The sequence below is a fragment of the Talpa occidentalis genome, unplaced genomic scaffold (genome assembly GCF_014898055.3).
Source record: "Talpa occidentalis isolate TD23 unplaced genomic scaffold, MPIMG_talOcc4v2.1 talOcc4.10, whole genome shotgun sequence".
NCBI classification, from domain to species: domain Eukaryota; kingdom Metazoa; phylum Chordata; class Mammalia; order Eulipotyphla; family Talpidae; genus Talpa; species Talpa occidentalis.
In genome coordinates, this window is record NW_023600993.1 from 37,322,907 (window position 1) to 37,347,647 (window position 24,741).

At 39.2% G+C, this 24,741-nt stretch overlaps 2 protein-coding genes across 18 annotated transcripts in view; one reads left to right on the forward strand and one right to left on the reverse strand.

Annotated features, from left to right (window-relative positions):
• Positions 1–1,999, reverse strand: part of DCP1A (decapping mRNA 1A) — a 37,559-nt gene extending 35,560 nt beyond the window's left edge. Inside the window, exon 1 of one of the 2 annotated variants that reach the window (XM_037530665.1) lies at positions 1,782–1,999. In XM_037530665.1, the coding sequence (XP_037386562.1) occupies positions 1,782–1,976 (195 nt within the window). In that variant the 5' untranslated portion in view covers positions 1,977–1,999. The remainder of the gene's footprint in view (positions 1–1,781) is intronic. The other variant, XM_037530672.2, reaches the window with a different exon arrangement.
• The window catches only part of CACNA1D (calcium voltage-gated channel subunit alpha1 D), a 477,528-nt gene that overhangs the window by 13,036 nt on the left and 439,751 nt on the right, over positions 1–24,741 (forward strand). The gene's annotated exons all lie outside the window — the stretch shown is intronic.

Genomic DNA, 24,741 nt, shown 5'->3' on the forward strand with positions numbered 1-24,741 from the left:
CCCAAACATAACATTTTACAGTTACAACTCACTGTAAAATAACAAAGATTTTGTTCCTGCTGTGTCATGATCCAAATGAACAAAGGGTGGCAGCTTATTTTTCATTTCTAGTTGTAATAGCTTTGTATTTCATAATGGAAACAATTGCAAAAATAAAATTCCAAAATACTGAAAATCTGTGAAAAACCTAAAATAAAAGCATGTCAGTAATAAAATTCCAGTCCCAAGTTTGCACCATTTGTCTGCAGTCCATATTTCACAAGTTTAAGATGTAGACCAAGTAAAGGAAAATGATTCAAAACAATTCAGATGAAGGACATGTCAAAACCCACTATACTTAAAAAGAATCTATAATTTTGTTCTTTGTAGCTTTCCATAGCTCCTCTTCCAGATGAAGCAAAGAAGTAAAGCAAGATGATATGAAAGCACTCTTCATCTGTGTTAACTGTTTAAAAATGACAAATGATTTTCACAAAATTACTGACTAAATATAATCTATGTATCTGTATTTTATCATAAAGGACATATTATGATAATAATCTAACATTATTCCTGTTTTGTTTAGGAATTCATTTCTTTTTTTTTTTAATATTTTATTTATTTGTTTGTTTATTTATTATTTATACAAGCACTGGGTACAGTCAGAAGCGTGGGAGGGTGAGAGAATTCACCAGAGCCAGTGCGGGGAGCAGAGCAGGCAGAAGGACCGAAGTACACTGCTGAGGGGAGCAGCGGGCGGCAGGAGAGGTCTGCGCGCCATGTGGGACCCTCCTCTGGTGGCCGGGGAGCAGCCGGGGATCGAACCGGCGCTGCAGAGGCTGCGGGCAGCTTCGCAACCCAGCGCTTAACCGCTGCGACACCGCGGAGGCCCAGGAATTCATTTTTACTGAAATGTGAATGTCAGTCATTTATGAATTCAATCCCAGAAACATTTACGGATTATTTTCTAAGTGCAAATTCTATAACTGAGTTAAGAAAGGTTAATTAGTAGATTATGGTAAAATATTTAAATAATTAAGCTTCAAACAGGGGCTAACAAGTAAGTGAACAGAAAGAATAACACTTGGCCTCTCCAGTGCAAAAAAGCCAAAAAGTACTTAGCCTGATGGGAGACTTCAGGGGGGTGACATCACTACTGCCTAGCTAGAACCAGACATACACAGGGTCTTTTCCCCAAAGGTTTCAAGGAAATCCAATCAACATGCAAACCCTTTTTCTAAGTAACTTGAAATCTTTCCCGAAACTCTGAAAATACAGCGTAGTGCGATTAAAACCGGATTAATCCCCACCCCAGCCTCCTCCAAGAGTTGAAACTAATTGGATTTCAAGCTTTAAATCCAAATGACCTCTGTGAAGGGGCTCTCATTTATGTCTCTGTTGCGGGAGGTAAGGAAACAGAGTAACTTTATGGATTATGTAGGTGTAATTTACCTGGTAACCCTCAAAGGTTTAAACACAATCTTTCATGCATCTTTCCGACCCCACCGGTCTCACTCTCCAACACATCTGCTAGGAAGGCAGGTCGCCTGCTTTCCTGGAGCCGACCCCAAAGGATTGATCCTCCTCCAATTCTTCCCTCCATCTGCTTTCCCCCAGATGTTTTGGTTCTACTTCTCTCGCTCCTCTCCCCTAGCCTCCCGCTCCACCGACACCGAACAGTCTCTTCTGCAGCTCCTGGCTTCGCCTCCACCATCCTGGCCTCCCACATCACCCGTATTGCCGCGCGGCTCCTTTAAGAGGCGGCAGTCGGCGCCTGACCTCAGCCGCCTGGCCACACTCACCCACTGGTTGGCCTTGGGGCAGAAGGTGTACAGAGCAACCTGGCCCGTGAGGTCTGCGATGCTGGTGATGTAGGGGTCGTGTCGCTTCAAGGCCGCTAGGCTCATCTCCTGTCCAGCTCGACTCAACGACTCCATCTTGAATTCCGGAGCCGAGCCCCTCCGGCGGGGGCGGAGTCGCGGACAGGAAGGAGCCATCGCGGCAAAGTTCCCCCAGCTGCGTCAGCGTCTTCAACTTCCGCCTCTCCCTGGGCCTCGCAGTGGGCGGTACTACAGCTATTATACTCCGCTGCGCTCACGCCCAGGGTTTCTGGTTCCGGCGTGGTCAGGTACGCATCGGAAGTACAGTTCCGGGTGTTGTCCACTGATGTGTCGCCCAGCTCGCAGGCGAGGTTCCCGGCGCGTGGTTTCCACCTTTTAAAATGTCCCGGCGTTGGAATTAAGGCTGCAGGAGAGCGTTCTCAGAGCTCCGGTGGTTAGAAGCTGGAGAACTACGTGGGCCCTTCCGGGTTCGCGCGCTGAAGGGCCCAGGGAAGCTGAACTAAAACCGCGTTGTGGCAGTGCAGGGTTGGGCTGGCCCAAGAAAGGAACGCCGAAGTTACCCCAGATTTCGTATCTCACAAAATCTCGCCCTCAACAATTTGGTGCTGTTTTGAAGGAAATTTTTGACAAAAGCCGAACAAATCCGTTTGTACTATAGAGTAATGTCTCTAGCTATCCACGTTTATTTTCCTCATTTGACCCCCATGTAAATCTCGCAAAGGCTCAAGTTTGTACCTGTACGTTTATTTATTTTTTTAAAATTTTTTGAAGATTTTTATTTATACAAAAACTGGGGTACAGGCCAGATGCGCGGGAGGGTGAGAGGATCCACCAGAGACAGAGTGGGGAACAGAACAGGCAGACTGACTGAAATGCGCTGCTGAGAGGAGCAGCAGGTGAGGCAGGAGAGGTCTGCCGCGCCATGTGGGTATCTCCCTGGCTGGCCGGGCTCGAACCCGCGCGGCACGAACTGTGGACAGCTTTACAGTGAGGCACTTAACCGCCTGTGTCACCAGGGAGGTCCTTGTACCTCTACATTTAAAATTTTGAAAGGAGACCCACAAAGCCCCTGATTTTAGGGAGTGTGCACCTGGATTGAGCTATGTCTCTACTGAAAGTTGAAACCAGCTTCAATTGGTTGGCCTCATGGAGGTCTAGCAACGGTTCACCTATGGCGGCAATTTCCACACTATCCAGTCGTTCATTATTATTGAGGAACTAAAGTCCTCGGGATTTAAGGTTCAGAATACTTTGGCTGCTGGTTGGAGCCTCGGTAACGACCTCCAAGCCTAGCGGAGTGCTTCTACGAGGAGGAGGACATCCCTCGGGCCGCTCACGCTCATGTATCTCCACTGATGAATCACTCCCAGTGATCATGGTTTCTGGATTACTGGTGATACTTCATGATTTTGTGGGTTGGCATAGTGTTGTAACAGACAGCTTGGGCTTAAAGTATGTCTTTTGTTTTGGCTACTTTGTGGCTGTTATTTTGGAATTTAGGACAGAAGAATGGATTTCAGGCCTGGATAATCTCATTTCCAGCCAGCGTCTTGATTTGCTACTGGTTTCCATAGAGATATGTGATGGAAGAAGGAGTGGGTCTAGTAATTTTAAGAAGTGATCCTGTGAAGGGATCAACACTCTCCTGCAGGTGTGTCTAAATGACCTTTTTCCGAAGACAATTTGCTCATTATCTCAGAGCACAGAAGGCCAATAAGCCATTAGTGGTTGGGGTACAGCCATTGGAAAAAGAAACAACTTTAAAATGCTCATTCTTTTAGCATTTTAAAGAGTTAATAGCGAAAAGTAAAACTAATACGGAGACTGTAGGGAGCTGTGCTCCCACCCCTTTTGTTAAATATTTTCTTTGTATTGAACATACCCAAAGGAAATTGAATTTTTTTGAAAGAATAAAACCTACCTGATATGAATCCCTGTGGAGCCCCAGGTAGTTCCCCAGAGATGTAAGGAAGACCTTGTTGATGTTTTACAAACCACTAACATGTCTTTAAAAGGTGTAGGCATAAAACCCTTTGTCTGTCATTCCAGAGTGAAGAAAGCCTAGGAAAGCAATGACTCAGGCCGTAACCCATTGGTCTTGTGAATCTGCTGAAGACTTGAAATATTTGCTTAAAAAAAGACAAAGATTTAATATTTTTTCCTTCTAGTTTTTATTGCAAGCTACCACAGGATTAACTTCCTGCTTAACACTGGAAACCCTGAGATGATAAGTCTGTTAGTCTTCCTTGGTAATTGCTCTGACTAAACTTTTTTCTCTTCCCAAAATTTAAGGTCTGTAGGATGGCATCTGAAACCATGTGACATCTGTCATCACTCCCTAGCTTTGGGAATTTAATTTTGTCCCCATAGGGGGAAAACAATTTAGTTTTGATTTTGGCCTTTTAATATTTTATGGGATTAAAAGTTATATAATGCAAACTGGTACAAGTTCCCATTAGGAAGCATGATCTGAGAAAATCTGTGGTTAATGAAAACTAATTTGGAATTTAAAAGTTTGGCATGGCTCCTGAGGCGTGGACAGGCCAAATGTTGAGAGCTCAATCTGAGATCCCTTATGGAAAGCTCCAACAATGCTAGCGGAAATTTTACTTTGTATTCTGTCATATGACTTTATGCAAAAGTAGATTGAATAGATTGGAATTATATTTAGGTTACAAATGAATTTTTCTGTACCAGTTGGTAGAATTGGGATGAAGGTGGAGGTGGAGAGAAAATGATTTGAATAGTAATCTCTTAAACATATCTTTGGAGATATTTTGGATATATTTCCCCAAATATCTTTGGAGATATTTTTCTTTTTTTTGGCTTGAATAGACTGTTTTCTAGAAATGGAGGACTTAGCCACGCTGGCTATGCATGGACATTGCCTCATGACTGACTGCTATTGCTGTAGCAATCTGCAAACCCAGAGAAAACTCTAAGGCTATAACCCAGATTCCAGATACCTGAGACTCATCACCATTGAAATGGTAACAAAAATTGAAAGTAGGGAAATGGTAAGAGGGACAGAGAGGAACAGCCTCCAAGTCAGTGGGTGGCGCTCATAGGCAACTTGATGGTAGAGAATGGAGCTTTTCAAACTCCACATCCTGGTTGGGGACTGATAGGGAAAAAAAGGCAGGGCTGGGGCTTTTGACAGTTTAACTGCTGAGACTTTGGAGTTGTTAAGTTCATGGACTTTTGAGCAGTTAAAATCACTAGGCTTCTGACCAGTTAAACTGCTGGAGCTTTTGGGCAGTTAGAAATGCTGAGGATTTTTTTTTTGGCAGTTAAGCTACTGCCTTCTGACAGTTAAACCACGAGTGAGTAGAGTATCTGTGGAGAAGCCACCAGATTGCCACATGTGGCTTTGGCTTGGTCCCCGATCTTTCTGTTCAGTGGATGCTATCTGGGGTTGGACAGATGGCATCTGGCCATGTGATAGCCTATAAATACTCTTTTTTCTCCCTGTGTAAATACACCCTGTTATTGTTTCACACTGTGCCTGCTTTTGGGTTGTGTCCTGCTGTCGTAAGTTTCTGGATGAGGACCCACCATCCAGGGCACTCCTCTTGGTGTGCTCAGTTTCAATAATATTTGTATTATTAGTTTACATCCATTTATTAAATAGAAAGACACTTTATGTTTTATATTCTTTGCAGACTCACATAAGAAGCTTGTACAGATGCAGCCAAGGAATTGTGTATTCATCATTCATGAAGCAAGTATTTACTGAACTCTTAATTGTGAACTGGTAGCCTCCTGGGAGCTTCAAAGCAACTTCCTGGCTCTGGGAGAAATGGAAAGAAGTAGGTCAGTGTTAGAGATGTTTCTCTTGAAACGTATAGAGGAAGGAGCCACTAACTCCATTGGGTCAGGAAGGTCTAGGAAGGCTTCTTGGAGGAGATGATGTTGGAATTAGTGTTTCAGGGCTGAATAGGAGTTCATCAGAGAGGAATTTTCAGTCTAATGGTGAGGTAGGGAATATGTGGTATTCCTCATTTGATAGAGGGTTTAATTGAAGTGTGATGGAGAAATCACTGGCTCTGAGTTCCACACTAGTCAAGGGACATCTGTGTTAGAATCCAGGGACTCCTACCTTCTACCCCAGAGTTCTTTCCTCCACATCCTGGCTTCCTTTCTTTGTCTGGGAGACACTCCTGCTCACAACTCTCCCTTTCCCATCCCTCCCCCACCACTTACTTTCAATTGAACTTAAAAAAAAAAAACAACTCTAATTTAAAAATATACATAGTTTTTGAATAGGTAATACATTTAACAACACAAAATTCAAAGGCACACCTGAAACTGAATTTTCTTTTTTTTTTGTACAGTTCCTAAAATAATTTAAAGCATTTCCTTTTTATTGTTTTTGATTGGACAGGGCTAGACTAGTGGAAAAACACCAAGTTATTTTAGGAAGTTTTCAAATTCAGAATAGAAAATTACTTCAAAAAGTATATTTGTATGCTCCCAAATGAATTAATGTTGACTCTTATGCCCTGTACAGTTCTTAAGATATATTGAAGAGAATAATATTTTGCAATTGAAAAATCTTCCTCATTTATATTGAGCCTAATTTTGACTTATATTTATAAAACCTTGTGTCTTTTAGACAATAGAATCTAGGAGGGCAGAGGTTGCAACCCCAATATCTAGTATAGCCCCTGGCAGAATAGACTCAGTAACTATTGGTGAATGAATGTTGCTGGAAACCAACATCTTTAACACCTGCTAATAGGTTAGTGAGAGGAACAAAAGAGCTGTGAGCTGACATCAGAGGTGAGAAGGAATCTTACTTTGCACTGGAAAAACTTGTCACTTTGAGTTGTGATCCATGAATTTTAATTATTTTTTAAAAATTTAAGACACAAAATCTCAAACCAATCAATCTAACCCGTTCTTCTACTTCTGAGTGAATTTGGGATACAAAAGAACTTTCCATTTAAAATTATGGTGTCTGAGGTAAAGGGCCCTAGAATATAAGTCAGAAGATCAGTGTTTCAGTTTCTAACCTAGAGCTGTGCAGTGTCGTCTGTTGATCACAGACTCCACTCTCTAGGGTCAAAGACTTCGCCATGGCCTCGCAGACACTGCTCAGCCTGACTTCCTGCTGTCTTTCCACCCCCATTTTCTATGAATTACTCTTAATTGTTCACCCTAGCCCACTGCCCTCATTGCTATTCCTGTACAGATCTTTTTCTACCTACACAGGGGTACATCCCCCTCATAAGTTGAAAATGTCATCAATCGAACACACCGACTGGGAGCTGCCTCCAGCAGCAGCTCAACATCCACAGAGAATAAGGGATTAAGGTTTCTACTGAATGCGTGGCACTTTCACACCATCGCAAAGTTGGAAAATGGTAAGTTGGAAATTTGGGGGCTATCTGTATATGTGTCAAATGAATCTTCCTTAGTACCTTTGCACTTTTGTCCCTCGTTTCTGGAACATTTTCCCTTATGATATCCCTGTGATATTTTATGCCTTATGTCCTCATTTTCTTCATAGCATTTGTGTACAAATTATAGTTATTTTATTTACTTATTTTTTGTCTGTCATATTTACTATCACATTTCTAGTGCTTAGCTCAGATTAATTGGAATGTTAATATGGACTTTCTTTAGCAGAAATGATTGTTTCAACTTCTCACACATCAAAGCATCTTTTTGTCATAGTGCTAAACAAATAATGCTGCCTGACTTGCTTTTATATTAGTATATTTTGATTCTTAGACTCTGTACACCTGGAAGCAAACATTATTTTCAATATAGCCCAGAATAATCATTTGCTGCCTTTTCTTTTCTTTTTTTTTTTTTAATAGAGGCATGTTTTATTTATTTATTTATTTTATTTGTTTGTTTATACATGCACTGGGTACAGTCAGAAGCGTGGGAGGGTGAGAGAATTCACCAGAGCCAGAGCAGGGAGCAGAGCAGGCAGAAGGACTGAAGCACACTGCTGAGGGGAGCAGCGGGCGGCAGGAGAGGTCTGCGCGCCATGTGGGACCCTCCTCCGGTGGCCGGGGAGCAGCCGGGGATCGAACCGGCACCGCAGAGGCCGCGGGCAGCTTCGCAACCCAGCGCTCAACCGCTGCGCCACCGGGGAGGCCCATTTGCTGCCTTTTCAATCTTGCAATTTTCCCCTTATTTGTTCCCCGCTCCAATCTCTCTTCATCTCTCTTCTTTTCCTCTCCTTCCTTTCACCTTTTCTCTCTCATATTTTAAAGACACATTATAGAAGTACCCACTGATTACTCTTAGCTGTTTTAGGCAGAGAAACCAAATTAACTAATTTCTCCAAGGTCATACAATGATTCATTTGCTGAGTTGAGATTAGCATCTTCTAGCCTTGGCTTCCAGGTAGATCATGTATCTTGCTCCCATTCTGTCTGGCACACTCTCAAATTACACTGGCTACACATGAGTGAACTTGTTATCCGTGTGCTGCTGTTTCACCACTGATCTTTATTTTGCATGATTGGTATGCAAAGGTGTAGGCTTACTATAAAATTCCTTACCTGGTCCTTACTATATACATGGTATCAATAGTTCTTTCCTTCAGTTTCTTCCATACAGGTCTCAGGTCTTTGTTTAAAATTTACCTTATAAAAGCATTTAAAAAGTTGATAGATGTTTTCTAGAATTACATTTCTGACATGTGACTTAGTTTGTTAGTTGTGCAACAGAAATACCTGTCCTTTCAACCAAGGAGGAATAAATAATTATTCCATATGGAGTAATGTAGCTAGAATAAAATAAGGGACTAGAATACCATTTCATTCATCCCTTTATTGCCAAACAAGATTGCATTTAATATAGAATTCTTTTTTTTTTAAAGATTTGTTTTAATTTATTTATACAAGCACTGGGTACAGTCAGAAATGCGGGAGGTTTAGAGAATTCACCAGAGCCAGAGTCAGGAACAGAGCAGGCAGAATGACCGAAGCACACTGCTGAGGGGTGCAGTGGGCAGCAGGAGAGGTCTCTGGGCCATGTGGGACCCTCCTCCGGTGGCCGGGGAGCAGCCCGCGATCAAACCAGTGCTGCAGAGGCTGCGGGCAGCTTCTCAACCCAGTGCTCAACCGCTGCGCCACCAGGGAGGCCTAATATAGCATTCTTGATAATGCTCTTTGGTAGAAAGTTCTATATTTACTATTACTTAATCCAATGTAATATTTCAAATTAACATCACCATGGCATAAACAATAGCAGCATATTCACCCCATTTACTGTTTATCCCTGGACCTCAAAGTACTTCACAGGTATACATAATTACAAGTCCTCAGGCTTGTTTTGGATGTAGTTAATTGTTATCCATATTTAAGTGAAGGAGCCCACAGGCACAAGATTATAGGCACACCTCTGAGATATTGTGGGTCTGGTTTCAGACCACCTCAATAAAACAAGTATCTCAATAAAGTAAGTCATACACATTTTTTGTTTGCTAGTGTATATAAAAGTTGTATTTATGCTACACTATGTCTGTTAAGTGTCCAATAACATTATGTCTACAAAAAATGTGCACACCTTAATTAAATGTGTCAGAGACATGAAATGAGCACATGCTGTTGGAAAATGGCTCCATAGACTTGCTGGACTCAGGGTTGCCACCAACCTCCCATTTGTAAAAAAGGCATTATCTTTGACGCACAATAAAGTACAGTGTAATAAAATGAGCTTGCTTGTAGTTAACTTGCCTGTTTCAAAGATGGTTTGTCATTTGCCAACAATCCTTCTATTCTTTTTCATTGCCTTAGACACAAAGCTAACTATCAGTTTCCCAAGTTCTTTTTTTTTTAAATTTATTTATTTATGCATACAAGAACTTGGGTATAGACAAGAGGTGTATGGGGGGGTTGTGAGAGGATTCACCAGAGATGGAGTGGGGAGCAGAACAGGCAGACCGACTGAAATACACTGCTGAGGGGAGCAGTGGGCAAGATAGGAGAGGTCTGCTGCGCCATGTGGGTATCTTCCTGGCCAGCCGGGATTGAACTTGCTGCAGAGGCTGCGGATAGCTTCATAGTGCTTAACCCCTTGCGCCACCAGGGAGGCCTCAGTTTCCCAAATTCTATTGGGTTAGTTTTATGACCCAGTTCTGGCTTTATGACCCAGTTCTCACCAATGGAATGTTAAGCAGACGTGTTGTGTGCCACCGCTAGGTCAAAGTTTAAAGGAGAACATTTATTGCCCTTTCACACTTTCTTTTCCCCTTTCTGCTAGCAGGGTGCAGGCAACTGTGAGGAATGCAGAGCGATGGGATGGAAAGAGCTGGGACCTTTAATTACTACCTAGAGGACAGCTGCCTACTGAGTTTTGTGAATGAGAAGTAGACTTTTGGGTTTGAGAGATTATGTACTTTGGGGTTTTTTTGTTCCCCCAGAATAGCCTCCAGATCGTTTAGAATGTCTGGAATAAAATTTCAGTGTTCTGAAGTAGAATTAAAATTAAGTATGCTTTTTCAGAACACACTGCTTACTGCTTTGACAATAATTCAAGATTTTGAAGGAACTCCCGCCAGAGCTCTGCAGTTAACTCTAGTCATAGGCACAAATGTGCAGAGATGCAAAGTGGCTAAAGACCAAAAATATTTTTGCCTATACTATTAGGCAGTTAATCTTGCAATTGCAGCATGAATTAACCTGCTAAGCCAAAATGGGAGGCTGTCATTTAAAATACATTTCTCCATGAATTTCCACAGATACTTGCAGACTTCTTGTAATGCTGCCTTTCTTTTCATCTTGGACATATTGAAATGCAAGTATTTCTTAAGCCAACGTGATAAAAGTTTGAGTAAAGGCATCTCTGCTATTAGTGCTGTAACCCAAAAACTTCTTTGTTGACTCTCCAGATTAATATGCAAACATGCTAAGTACTGATAACAGGCCCTGTAGACTCTCTGTGGACTCTTCCTGTATCTTCCCAATTTCAGTTCTGTCTTCTAGTCTTTTATCACCGTGATTCATGTATTAATATTTCTCTGGCAAAATTAACATAATCATTTTTACATATGCATTTCATCCACTTAATGAGTTTTAGCTCTCGAATCTGAAATTTACTTGTTCAGTGGCTAGTACAAATTTGTAAGTTGTCAAACCCCTACAGTTTGAATTTGTACGGAAATACCCTTAAGAATGAATTATTATCTTCATTATATTCTTTCACTTCGAGGCAAAACCAGTTGCATACTTAAGGGTTCAATGCTTTCTACTTTCTGTTTTTCTGTTTTCATGTTGTCCTAATTTGGGTCTTCAACATATGGTCTATTTGAAGCAAAACTGACATAGGATTCATTGACAGTCAGTCTTTCTTGTGTAAACCTTTCACTCTATGATTTGTGGAATAAAACACATACAGGTTCAGTTTTTGTTATTTTGATAAATTTGAGTTTATTTATAGTGAAGACTCAAGTATTAGGAACTTCTCTATTTTTTGCACTCAATTACTCTTATAACATAGAAATTGATGTTAAATGGGATACATTAAAAATCTGTCTCAATTACTGAAACACTATAATTTAATGGAGATTAACTGTCACAATATGAGAAACCATTCACCAATCTCTGTGTTGCCAACAGCCTTGAGTTTAAGGAATATTACCTATTTTGGGCCTTGAAGAAGATCTTAGTAGTCATTATCTAAAGAGAATGGCATACATTATACTTTGTCATTCAATAAACATTAACCCAAATGATAGTAGAATCGTCAGTTTTTCTCTTGCACAATAAAATTATTGCCACTACTGTGATAAAAAAAAAGGTTGAATTAGGTCAGAAGCAATCCTTTTTACATTGCTTAAGAACACTAGAAGGATTAAAAATTTATGGATTACCTCTTAGAAACAATGATCAGGTACAGAAATGTAATAAAACACCTACTCTCCTGTGTCTTCCTAAGCTGCTGTGTGCCATTTCATTTTGTGATTGCATTAGTGTGACAACTTTCCAAAGCTCTAGAAACTGTCTTTTGGCAAAGATGAAGATTTTCAAACTAAAAGATTTTTATTGAAAATCCAGAGGCAGATGGTGTAGAAAGGTAATGTTAAAATGTAAACCAAATAGAACCTCATTTTGTATATTTGTAACTTTATCTTGCTTATTTTTGTGTATTTGTAAGTTTCTAAGCAAAAAGTGAAATTTTAAAATGCATTAAAATAGCATATAATAGAAATCTCTTTTTAGGTAAAATGGTATGAAAAATACAATATAGTTATTTTTATGTGACATCTTCTAGGAGCAAAAAACGCCAAAATGACTTATTAAAAAACTGTATCTAGCTTTGAAAAGTTTCCTTAACCTTTCAAACATTATTAAGTCTTTGTTGTTGTTGTTGTTTTTTAAGCGTATATACATTTTTTAAAGCATGTACATTTGTATTTAATGCTGGAAAATAACCTAAGCAGAGTGTTATCTATAACTCGGTTTTAAAGGATTGGGGCAGGGAACTGGGGCTTTTCATTTGTAAATATCTAAGAATCATGTATTTCCTAAGCATTGATCACTTAAAAGGATGCTTCCATATAGAAAGGTTTTTGTTTTCTTACTCAGTGACTTCTTCCCTAGCTGTTTTCCATTATTCTTCAATAATGAAACACATGAAAACTTGCACAGTTTCAAACTTTCCATTTATCTGTTTTTGAGCTAAATTGTCTTGTGGTTTAGAAAAGGCAGTGGAAAAGTGACCACTCAGGTGAAACATTATTGTATAGACACTTTCTGCTTTCTACAGATTCCTGTATTTAAATAATCTACTAAAAACTGAGACTTGGGAGGGGAAAATGCCCACCAATTAATAGAATATATGCAAATAAAAGGCTACAATTCTTTCATCACTGAATCCCTGGGAATTGAGGTATATCATCAGTAGAAAGCAGGGGAGAGAGGCATTAAAAGTCATCTCAGAGGAATGAGCTGTGTTTTTGCAATTGCTAGAAATACCTCAGCTGAATCAAACTGACAGATCATCTCAATGTCCTATTTTGGTATGCCTACGCAAGGAGTCATTCTTTCCCCCAAATAAGTTACCTGATTTTTAGTGTTTTGAATAACATAGATCTTTCCTAACATGAGCCAGAGGTTTTTCTAAAAGATATGTCATTAAAAAAAGGAGCAGTCTTGGATTTTGGCCTCTAAACTAGTAACTGGTAGTGCAAAATAAGTTTCAGAGGCAAAGCCAATGAATTTGTGTCATTCTTCTTACGTCTGGTAAGGGTAGTGTAATAATAAAAGAGAACTGACCTTTTATGAAAATATGGGTCAGGCCAGCATCTTTAGATCTATGTATTTCATAGGATTGAACAGAGCAAACTGTCGGCTGCATCATTTCGTGGTGTGGCTTTTTAGTTTGGGGGCATCTATCCTCCAACATGCCGATGGGGGCAAAATAACGTTTTAAAGTACAGACCTGATTCTCTTTTTGTCTTTGTTTCCAGTTTTACTTAAAACCATCACCATTAGAAGTATGTCTACTAAAATACTGTAAATTTTACACCAAAAATGAAGCAAACCTTTGAGGACTCAGTAGTGTTTCTCCCAATACATATTCAGAAAGTTCCTTTTGTATAGAATCAATGGACCAATCTTGACCCAACAGTTCTGGGATAAGTGCATTGATCAGCCTCATCAGAACCCTGCCTTAATGACAGCAACACACTTCGGATGCTCTGATCTTTTGAATGCACTCTGCCTTAGAGGAGAAAAAAGTTTTCCTTGATTTTCTTAGGGTCCTTGGCTGGGTCTAAAAATTAAGCTGACAAGATTAAAAAAAAGCGTATAAATTTATTCAACATAAGTTTTATATGACACAGGAGACTTCTTAGGAAATGAAGATCCAGAGAAATTTGCCAAACTTGAGTGTCTATGCTGGGTGTGATGAAGAGTGGAAAGTCACGGAAAGATAAGCTGAGTGTGAGCTAACTAGTAAACTGGGGGAGACCGCAAGGCATGAATGTTTACCTTCCTGTGTTGCTTGTTTTCCAAAATAAGGATGCTCCTTTTATTGGCGATTATAAGGAAGCCTCTCACGTGAGGGTTTATAACCTGCTTCAGGGCAATATCAGAAAGGCCTTACTATACATGACATTTCTCCAATTCCCTCAGCTTAAAATACTCAGTATGTCAAGTTTCCATATTTTGGGGTGGTGTACTCTGAACCCTGTGACTAGCAAAAAGATTTCCCTTTTACATTAAACATCCATACATATTTGACTCAGGACAGGGCAAGGATGTGTATCTTTGCTTTATTTTGGGGGAAAACAGGCACTCTGATACTTGAAGTGACAGTCTGCCTCCAGTAAGATGGAGCCAGAACCCACCTCCGCAGAGCCCACCCTTCAAGATCTCTGCCTCACTATCCATGTATTTGTCTAGGGTTTCAGCCCTTTGGTGTTCAAGTATCTCATAGGAAAACTGATAAACAAATGCTAAGGTGCCAGTGCTGGTCTAGAGGGCCACTCCCAGGCATTTTACCTGAGCTATCCCACAAGTACCTCTCATTGAGGATATTTAAGGAAAGTATGAAAGATGGTTTTGAGCTAGTAAGGTAACAGAATTGGGTTGTGAAGCACAAAAAGATAAATACACAAAAATGCTGGTGTTCATAATTTTTTAGCATAGAAACTTTGGGAACTATTTTTGCAAGACATTTATGGTTGACTTAACTCTTACTTTTGTGACATGAGCTTTATCTGTCTTGGAGCTGACCACAGCCTTCTTGCTCCCCCAGAGCTGAACAACTCAGTCCATTTACTCCCATAGGCTGAACTTAGAAGTTTGTTTCCCCAGCCTTCCCCTCCTCCTCTGCCGGTGGGTTGTGATGAAGACAAGATGCTGTGATGCCTCCACTGTAATGGAGTCAGCTCCAGTCAGGGGCTGATGATCCCATCTGGAGAATGTCCAGAATCTTTTTTTATTCTTAACATTTTTCTGCTTATTAGAATTTCCATCATGTAATTAGGAGTTGGGGAGGAAAGTTTGAAGAGGTGAAACAATATAAAGTAGTATGTGGAAGTGCTAAATGAATGGTACTGAGAGCCAGGGCTGTGCTCAGATGAGGACACTCAGGTAAGCCGTCGTGGAGGAGGCAGCACTGGAACTGAGCCTCCTTGCTGGATAGGGTTAGGATAGACTGAGAAGAGAGGAGATGGTGCTGACGTCCATTCTTTTCTGTATGTTTTTGTTTCAGAGGAAATCATATTAGTTCCCTTTGGGGTTATATTATTGAGTAATGTTTTTTTGAAAGAATGCCCTTTTCTCCTGTTTGCTGTGCTATGCTAACCTCTAGTTTCTCACTTCTAGCTTTAAGTCATTCAACAAAAGGTTAAACAAAACCTCCAGTTGCCTATTGAGAATCATTTAACTTCTTGGAAGAAGTCATTTAACTTCTCTGGATTTGTTTTATTATCAGAACAAACTGGGTTAATGCCTACTTCCCAGGATTGTAGAAACTGAGAAATTTCTCATTGAGAAAATGTTGGCAAACTAACAATGCCTTACACTTAGTTAGGGCTCCGTAATTAACAAGGTTCTCTTCCTTCCTCAGACCATAAATAATAGATTTTTTTAATGAGTAAAGGAAAACCGGTATAATTTCTGGTAGCATGTGAAGAATGTGGTACCTCTGCTGAAATGCTTGTTTCTGGGATTTAGACTGGTCTTCTTGGAAACTCAAGCCTGACCTTTTTACTGGTGGTTGCCCAAGACCATCCTGTCTGACGGGGAAATGGATGGTGGTTCACATTTCCTGGTGCGTTGCCATCCACAACTATTAAAAGCCCTGGAGCATGTGCCAGCTGTCAAGAGGCTTAAAGGATAGCAGAGTTTAGCACTGAAAATGGCTGAGGGCATATATGTTAAAAAGTGAGGATATTGGTAAGCCAAGCACAAGTGCAACCTGCTAGGTAATCAGAAATTTCCCAGCGAGCTAGTTCTGCACAGAACTACAGTGATTTCTTTTTCATCTATTGTCCACTCAGCTTTCCATAGTGACTGACTAGTTTACAATCCCACCAGCAGTGTAAGAAGTTTGGAAAGGATTTTCCTTAGCGGTTGTTTTTGCCAACCCCAAAGCCAAAGGATAAACCTTCTTTTCTCCTTTCTTTCTTTTTTTTTTTTTTTTAAGATTTGTTTATTTATTTATACAAGCACTGGGCACAGTCAGAAGCATGAGAGGGTGAGAGAATTCACCAGAGCCAGAGGGGAGAGCAGAGCAGGCAGACTGAGGAAGGTTCGCTGCTGAGGGGAGCAGCGGGCGGCAGGAGAGGTCTGCGCGCCATGTGGAACCCTCGCCCGGGGCCCGGGGATCGAACCGGTGCTGCAGAGGCTGCGGGCAGCCTCGCAACCCAGCACTCAACCACTGTGCCACCGGGGAGGCCCTCTCCTACTTTATTTCTGAAGGTAACTGGCATGATGAACCCTCCATCCCTACTGACCTCTCCCCACCATATTCAAAGCCTTGGTTTGGGTTTGGTTTGGTTTTCCATGTAAGTAAAGCCTGAGCATCAAGTTATGTCTGTATAATCTAGGTCATATCTTAATTTAATTATCTTTTTGTTAAATATTTTTTCAATGGAAATTGAAATTTAATTCCCTTCTCTTAAAACATGAAATAAATTATTTCAGGGTCTTTGGGTTGCCTATGATAGTTGAGCTTATACTAAGATACCTCTAAATAATATCTGAGATTTGGCATATAAATTAAAAATTAGACTGAATGAAAAGCACGTTGTAGATATACTTGGGTGAAGCAAAATTAGGAGAGGAAATCATGATTATGGTGTTTTTTCAAACTGGAACTGTGGATGGTTTGTAGAAATTCTGTGTCATGGGATTAAAAGCAAGATTTCATTTCTGTGTTTTTGTTTCAGGAGAGGATTGGTGACTTTCATCATATTTCTTAAAGGGTCCATGTACCCCCAAAAGGTACCACAAATACTTGAAAATTCGGTACATTGGACTATTTTTTTTAACTGAGATAACATTGATATGGCAATGTATGTGATTTAGAGAGATAGGATCGCCCCCTTCAGATGTAGTTACACCACACCCACCAACAATGGACTAAACTTTTAAATTTGATTGAAAGAGACCTCTCCGGCCCACCTATACCTTCCCTCTGCACATTGAATGACTCAGAATGTTACATACAATGTTATAAGATACATAGTTTAATAGTCTAAAAAATTCAAACTCAAATGCAATATTATACAAATTATTTCACAAGTGTAGAAGTTTGATAGAAAATAGACACTTTATAGGGTGTGGGATGGTCTTAATGATGAAAGAAAATAAAAACATTTCCAAAAACTGGTGGCCCGTACGGGACGATGGAAACTGGTGTGCGGTGTGTGGAAAATATTACCTTCTCGCCACTGGGAGGCGCTGTGGCACAGGCGGTGAAAGGAAACCAGGGGCTAATATGGACTGTTAACCACTCTTGAGAGACCTTGGACAGGTCGTTGAACTCATTCTGAGTCAGTTTTCCCCTGCAAAATAGACATACTATATTCTGACCGCATTTCAGTGAGACTAAGAAATGAAAGACAGCACCTTTTAAAAAGTGTACTATGGCCATTAAACAAGTCTGTTGATAAAGATTGCCACTTAAAATGTGAAGAGGCAGATGCAGAGTAGTTTGGTGTGAATTTTTATTCAAACACATACATGACAACATATATATGTATACATATACATAATTTTATTAAAAAGATGAAAAACTGGTTATTAATAGGGATAGAACTAGAAATGGCAAGGAGGCATTTTATTCTATTAAAAAAATCAACAGGGCCATCTGGAAACTGGAATTATAGATTGCTTTTGTTTTTATTATTTTCTCTTAAAAAGCTAAACATAATATAAACAGTTCAAATGAAAGACCTTTGGGAGATGGCTGCTGTGTAGATGTTAGGTGGGATTATCATTAATAAAGAATAATCATGGCTGATTTAGGGGGCTGTTGGAGGGGGTATATTCAAAAAGATACTTCCCAAGGTGAGGAAGTATCCCCAGTTTACTTCTGTTACTTATATAAACAAACATGGAGACAGTTACATTCTCTAAGAAACCTATGTCTCTGGCAAAATGTGGTAGGAAGCATTGTGCTGGATTTATTTGCAGAAAACTGCTTGTTGCCTGCACTGGAGGATCATTCCAGCAAAGGGCAGCCCCTTTACCAGTCATTTCCCTTTCCTACTGGATCATTCTCTCCTCAGAAATCAAACCTTCTCTAGTGTTTGCCGTTTTCAGAAAACCCTCCATTCGTCACTTTCTTTTCTAATTGCTGCCTCCTCTGCTTTTCTACTGGCTTCTGTAAAGTCAAGTTTGTCCTTGCTCTCCCCAGGTCCTCTCCTCCCGTTCTGTCTTTCAACTTTCATCTGATGGTGAGATTTAAGTTGATACGACATAGAAAGGATAGTGTAATGAGCCCTGCGGTACTTCTCACTCAGCTTTCACAATGTTCAGTTGTGGCTGGTTTTGTTTTGTCTTTATCTTTAGTCATTTTTCCTTTTCCATGTTTTGAAACTAATTTTATACCCCGTATCACTTCATCTGTAAACCTTTCAGCATGTATCACTAAAAGATCAGATTTTTGTTTCATAGCTAATGAAAGTAATGATATCTTTATCATTAAATATTGAGTTAGTATTGAGATTTCTGGTTTTTTATCTATGTCGTAACTTTTGGTTTTACAGTGTTTGAAACAGGATTCAACTAGTGATCATTTATTGCCTCTCTCCACATACAGTTATAATTTGTTTGTGGAAGAAACCACGATGCTTTTCTCTTAGATATTCTCATAGCCTGGACTTTGCTGGTTGAATACTTGTTGTGTGGTTTAATGTGTTTCTCTATCTTCTGTATTTCCTGAAAATCTTGGTGTAAATTGTTTAAAAGGAACATTGAAAAATTGATGGTGAGGGGTTGTTTATGTGAGTCTGCAGGGCAGGACTTGGTAGGCAATGGTGGGGTAGTTTGTAAGGTAATTCTAATTGTAGTTGGTGATTACATTTTATGTAATTTTTTCCATTGTTATATCCTCAGAAATTTCTCTCTCTTGCTTTCCACCTCCATTATCTTCTGCCCTTTATTATATTTTATTTATATTTTTTTGGGTGAGAATATGTTTATTTTATTATTCAATAAAGTTTATTGATTTACTATTCATTTACATAACTATATAATTTTGGGAATACAGCTTCACACCTTGACATGTGCACATGCTTCACTCTCCCACCACCCAAAGTCCTGTGCCTCTACACTGTCAGAACCCCTCTCTCCCCTCCCCCCCACCCTTCTTCCCTCTCACTTCGCTTAGCATAATTACTTCGAGTTCCATCCATATTGCAGAAGGAAGGCATAATTTCTTCTTTTTTAGTAGCTGAGTAGTATTCCACTGAGTATATATACCACAGTTTCTTTATCTAGTCTTCCAAATGGATTATTTCCATGTCTTGGGTATTGTAAATAAAACTGTTATGAACATAAGGGTGCATAGTATAGTATTAGTGCTTTTATGTTCTTTGGATAAAAGCCAAGGAGAATTGTTGCTGTGTCATATGGCATTTCCGTTTTTAGTTTTTTAAAGGAATCTCCATACTTTCCTCCATAGAGGTCGTACCAATTTATATGCCCATCAAAAGGGAGTAAGGGTTCCTTTTCCTCCACACCCTCATCAACACATGTTTCCAGTCTTTTTGATACAGACCATTCTCACAGGTGTGAGGGGAGGTGGCATCTCATGTTTTGGGTTTGCATTTCTCTTATAATAAGTTTGTTGAGCATTTTTTCATGTGCCTTTAGCCATCTGTATGTCTTCTTTGGAAAAGTTTCTATTTAGGTCTTTTTTTCTCTCCAATTATGTTCATTGAGGTAAAGTTGGTTTAATAATTGTATTTGTTTTACAGGTTCTAGGTTTAAACCTATGTCAACCTGTGTTTTCACACCTGTCCACCACCAAAGCTACCACCTTGCTCCATTCAGCCCCTTCCCCTCCCCACCATTCCTACCCTGCCACCCTTCCCTGTTTGTCTGAAGTTTTGCACATGTCAAAGGTTTCTTATGGTTTAGTTTTGTCTGAACCTTTGTTTTGTTTCTCTATATTCCACATGTACGTGAAACCATTCAGTGGTGTCTTTCTCCTCTCACATAGTTCACTTAGTATTATCCTCTCCAATTTTATTCATGTTCCTGAAAAATTTAAGAGTTCATCTTTTTTATAGCTGAGTAGTTTTCCATTGATTACATGCACACACGCATACCTTTATACACACATACATACACACATATAAAACTATATATATATATATATCACATTTTTCTGATCTACTACTCTGTCACTGGGCACTTAGGTTGTTTCCATTATTTCATTATTGTAAATAGGACTGCAATGAACATATGAGTACATCTGTCTCTTCAAATTAGTGTTTTTGCATTCTTCTGGTAGATATTTAGGAATGGAATTGCTGAATCATATGGTAGATCTATTTTTAATATTTTGAGAAACCTCCATTCTCTTTCCACAGGGCCTGGACCAGTTTACATTCTCACCAACAGTTGTTGTTTCTGGTCTTTTTGATATGGGCCATTCTCACTGGTGTGAGGTGCTGTCTCATGGTAATTTTGATTTGCATTTCCCTGATGATAAGTGGTAATGAACATTTTTTTCTTGTGGCTATTGGCCATCTATATGTCGTTTTTGAAGAAGTGTCTATTTAGCTCTTCTGTCCATTTTTCTACTGGGTTAATTGTTCTTGTTGAGTTGCATGAGTTTTTCATATATTTTAGATATCAGGTTTTTGCCAGATACATGATGTGCAAATATTTTCTTCTACTCAGTAGGGTGTCTTTTTGTTTTATTGATAGTTTTTTTCAATGTGCAGAAGTTTTTTAGTTTGATGTAGTCCCATTGGTTGTATTTACTTTGCTTTTCTTGCTGTTGGAGAAGAATCCCCAAAGATATTGCTGCAGTCAATGTCTCAGAATGTATTGCTTATGTTTTCTTCCATATATTTTGTGATTTTGGGCCTTCTAACCAAATCTGTAATCAATTTTGAATTAAATTTTGTGTGTGTGGATTTAAATATTTTTTTTTTTTTTGCATGTGACTGTCCAAGGACCCCACACCATTTGTTGAAAAGGTTCTCCTTTCTCCACTCTATAGTTGTGGTACATTTGTCATAGATTAACTGTCTATATATGTTTGGGGTTATTTTGGGGTTTGCAATTCTAATGGTTCATGTTTCTGTTGGTCTGATACCATACAGTTTTTATTAATATTGCTCTATAGTATAGTTTGACACTAAGGCACATGATATTTGCATTCTTTTTCTCTCTTGATTACTTTAGGTATGAGGGGTCTTTTGTGGCTACATATAAATTTTAGAGTTGTTTGTTCTAGTCCCTTTGTAGGTATTGCATTGAGTCTATAAATTGTACAAGTAAATGTATTTATTTATTTATTTATTTTAAAAAAGGATTTATTTTATACAAGAACTGGAGTACAGGTCAGAGTGTGGGAGGAGAGAATTCACCAGAGCCAGAGCGGGGAGCAGAACAGGCAGACGGAGCAAAGACACTGCTGAGGGGAGCAGCAGGTGAGGCAGGAGAGGTCTGCTGCGCCATGTGGGATTCTCTCGGCTAGCAGGGAATTGAATTGGCGCTGCAGAGGCTGTGGACAGCTTCGCAACGTGGCACTCAAGACGGCTGCGCCACCGGGAAGGCCCAAGTGAATATATTTAATACCACTAAACAGTAAACTTAAAAATGGTTAAGATGACAAGTTTTATGTTAAAGGTACTTTTCCACTTATCATATAAAAAACTTGAAAACTTTTTAAAAAGATTTATTTATGCATGCAAGAACTGGGGTGTTGGCCAGAGGTGCAGGGGTGTGTGTGTGTGTGTGTGTGTGAGAGAGAGAGAGAGAGAGAAAGAGAGAGAGAGAGACAATTCACCAGATACAGGGTGGGAAGCAGAATAGGTGAAATGACCGAAATACACTGCTGAGGAGAGTTCCAGGGGAGACAGACGAGGTCTACTGTGCCATGTGGGTTAGCTCCCTGGCCAGGGATTGAACTCATGCTTCAGTGACTGCCTATAGCTTCATAGTGCTGAGATTTAACCCCTTGCGCCCCAGGAAGGCCCCTGGAAACATTTTTAATTAGAAAAAAAAATTAAATACCCTGGTCTCAGTGTCAGCACCACTATCCTGCCTGAAACACTCTCATACCCTTTTTATCTTATAGGGTGAAAGTCAAGTTGCTGTTATCCCTTGATGACCTGGCTAGTTAGTCAGTGGAGAACAATAAACCTCAGATCCCTGACTCTCAGCCCAGGGAGGAAAAAACTGTTGTGCTTAAACAAATCACTGTTGGGTTCCTTTCTTTAAGTAGTGACTGGTATTTTCAATCCATGTTTTTTTTTTTTTTAATAACAGCTTTATTAAGATATTGTTTCAGATATAAGACAATTCATCTATAGTTTTTAATATGTTTACAATTGTGCAACCATCTCTAACAGTCAATGTTAGAACATTTTCACCATGCAAAAAATACACCCTGTACCCACAGTGACTCCCCAATATCTGCTCCTACCCCCACCCCACCTGCTTTCTGTTTCTATAGATTTGCTTGTTTTAGAATAATCACAAAGATGGAATTATATAATATGAGATCTTTTGTGATTGTCGTCTTTCACTTAGCACAATGTTTTCAGTGTTCATCTTTGCTGTAGTTAGTACTTTATTTTTATTACTGAATTATGTTCCATTGTATACATATACTAGATTTTGTTTATCTATTCATCCATTGGTGGACATTTGGGTTGTTTCTGTTTTCTGATTAGTACAAATAATGCTGCCATGAACACTTGTGTACAAATCAATTCATGATTTTAAGTGGGGGTAGTTATAGCATTGTTGCAAAATAAAGTGAGAGGATACATGTAAAACACCAAATTTAGTGCTTAGTACACTAAGTGCAAGAGAAATAGTGATTCCATGTAATGAGGATGGTGACAATGATGACAGGAGTCTTTTGAGAGGTGGAGGTGATTGTCAATGGCTTCCAAATGTTTCTTTCTCTCCTTTTGTCCTATTGAACAGATCTGCTTCTGTAACTGTTTTGTTTCTCCTTCTTTTCTTCTGTAGTCCATTATTTTTCCTCCCAAACCATATCTTAGCATTATCAGAGATTTCCTTATGCATTACTTAACAGGCCCACAGTCTTTGTTGCTCTTTGGGGATACATGTGACTAAACCTTGGGTGCAAATGGGGAAATGTACAAAGTGGTATTTCTTGGAGAAGTCTATAAGCTTTTTTTTTTTTTTTTTGCACTTTACAGGCTCTATTTATGTGGCAAGACCTGATGTAAGGTTTTTAGGTATAATTATCCAATGCAAATCCTCAGAGATTTTTGCCCCTTAATCCAAAGAGTTCTTGGGTGTTTTCTATACTTCTAGGCAAGAGAAGTATTTTTCACAGGCATTTATAAATTATATTAAGTAATTTTTTTATCAATCCTAAGAAATTAGAAAGTAATTGTGGAGACAATTTGCATTTTAAAGTTCAAGTGGTTAAAACATTTTGAGGGCAAAGTTCTATCTCATTGGTAGAATATTATTAAATTCATTATTATGTGAAAATAAAACCAGTAATCTGACCTTTTAAGTGAAGAGAAATACTTAATTAAAATATATTGCTTGATATCAAACAATTGATCAAATATTTCAGTGAAGACAGAGTTTTATGCTGAATGTTGGTATTGGATGATGTCTGCATTTGAAGCTCCTTGTCATATTAATTTAGTATGTCCTTGATCTCTCTCTTTGATTCACACAGGGAACAGAACTGATTCTTTTTTGTAGGGAGGGCCTCAAAAGCAGAAACTGAACTGACACTGAAGAATAAATGAAATAAGATTCATTAGGCTTTTGAAAGTGTGTTATTTTGGTGCAGTACTTCGGACTAAATTGATAGTTTATTTGCTTTTGAAGTATGAAAGGGAAAAATAGTTACCTAAAAGAAATTTCAGGCCCTGGAGTAGGGAGTTCTTAGTTTGTTGTTGACTTGGTTTTGTGAACTGTTTCTCCAAAGAAAACACTAGAATGCAAATTTGTTTTAAAAATTAAGTTGCTTTTTATGCTTCGAAAAGTGAACTTGTATGAGTAACCATTCTCTGGCCTCAGGGTCTTCATGCAGACATTCTAGGAGTATTCACAATAAAAGTATGACTGAAAGACATGTTGGTAAAACAGTTAAATACAGTAATACACTATTTAAAAAGAAATAAAATACAAATGACAAAAGGCATAAGAGAACATCATTCATTAGAATTAGAAAAACTTATATATGAGCTGATAGAATTCAAGAAAGAACTAGAAACAAAAGGGCAAAAATCATTTAGAAAGGAATCCCAAACCAGAAAGAACAGTACACAAACACAATTGAAGGTGGAAAGATACAATTTAAAAGTCAAAAGACGGGCCTCCCCTGGTGGCGCAGCGGTTGAGCGCTGCACTGCTAAGCTGCCCACAGCCTCTGCAGTGCTGGTTAGATCCCCGACAAAGGCGGGTCCCACATGGCGCGCAGACCTCTCCTGCCGCCGGCTGCTCCCCTCAGCAGTGTACTTCGGTCCTTCTGCCTGCTCTGCTCCCCGCTCTGGCTCTGGTGAATTCTCTCACCCTCCCGCGCTTCTGACTGTACCCAGTGTTTGTATAAATAAATAAATAAATCTTAAAAAAAAATAAAAGTCAAAAGACATATAGCAATAAAAAGGAAATGAGAGAAGTGACAAATATATAGAGAATAAGAAATTATCTCACTTAGTCCTAATAACCATCCTTTAATGATTGCATTCAGACTGAAAATTACATTAGCAAAAATTATATTAACAATTATTCAGACTTAACTAGATTTCAAGGTCGAT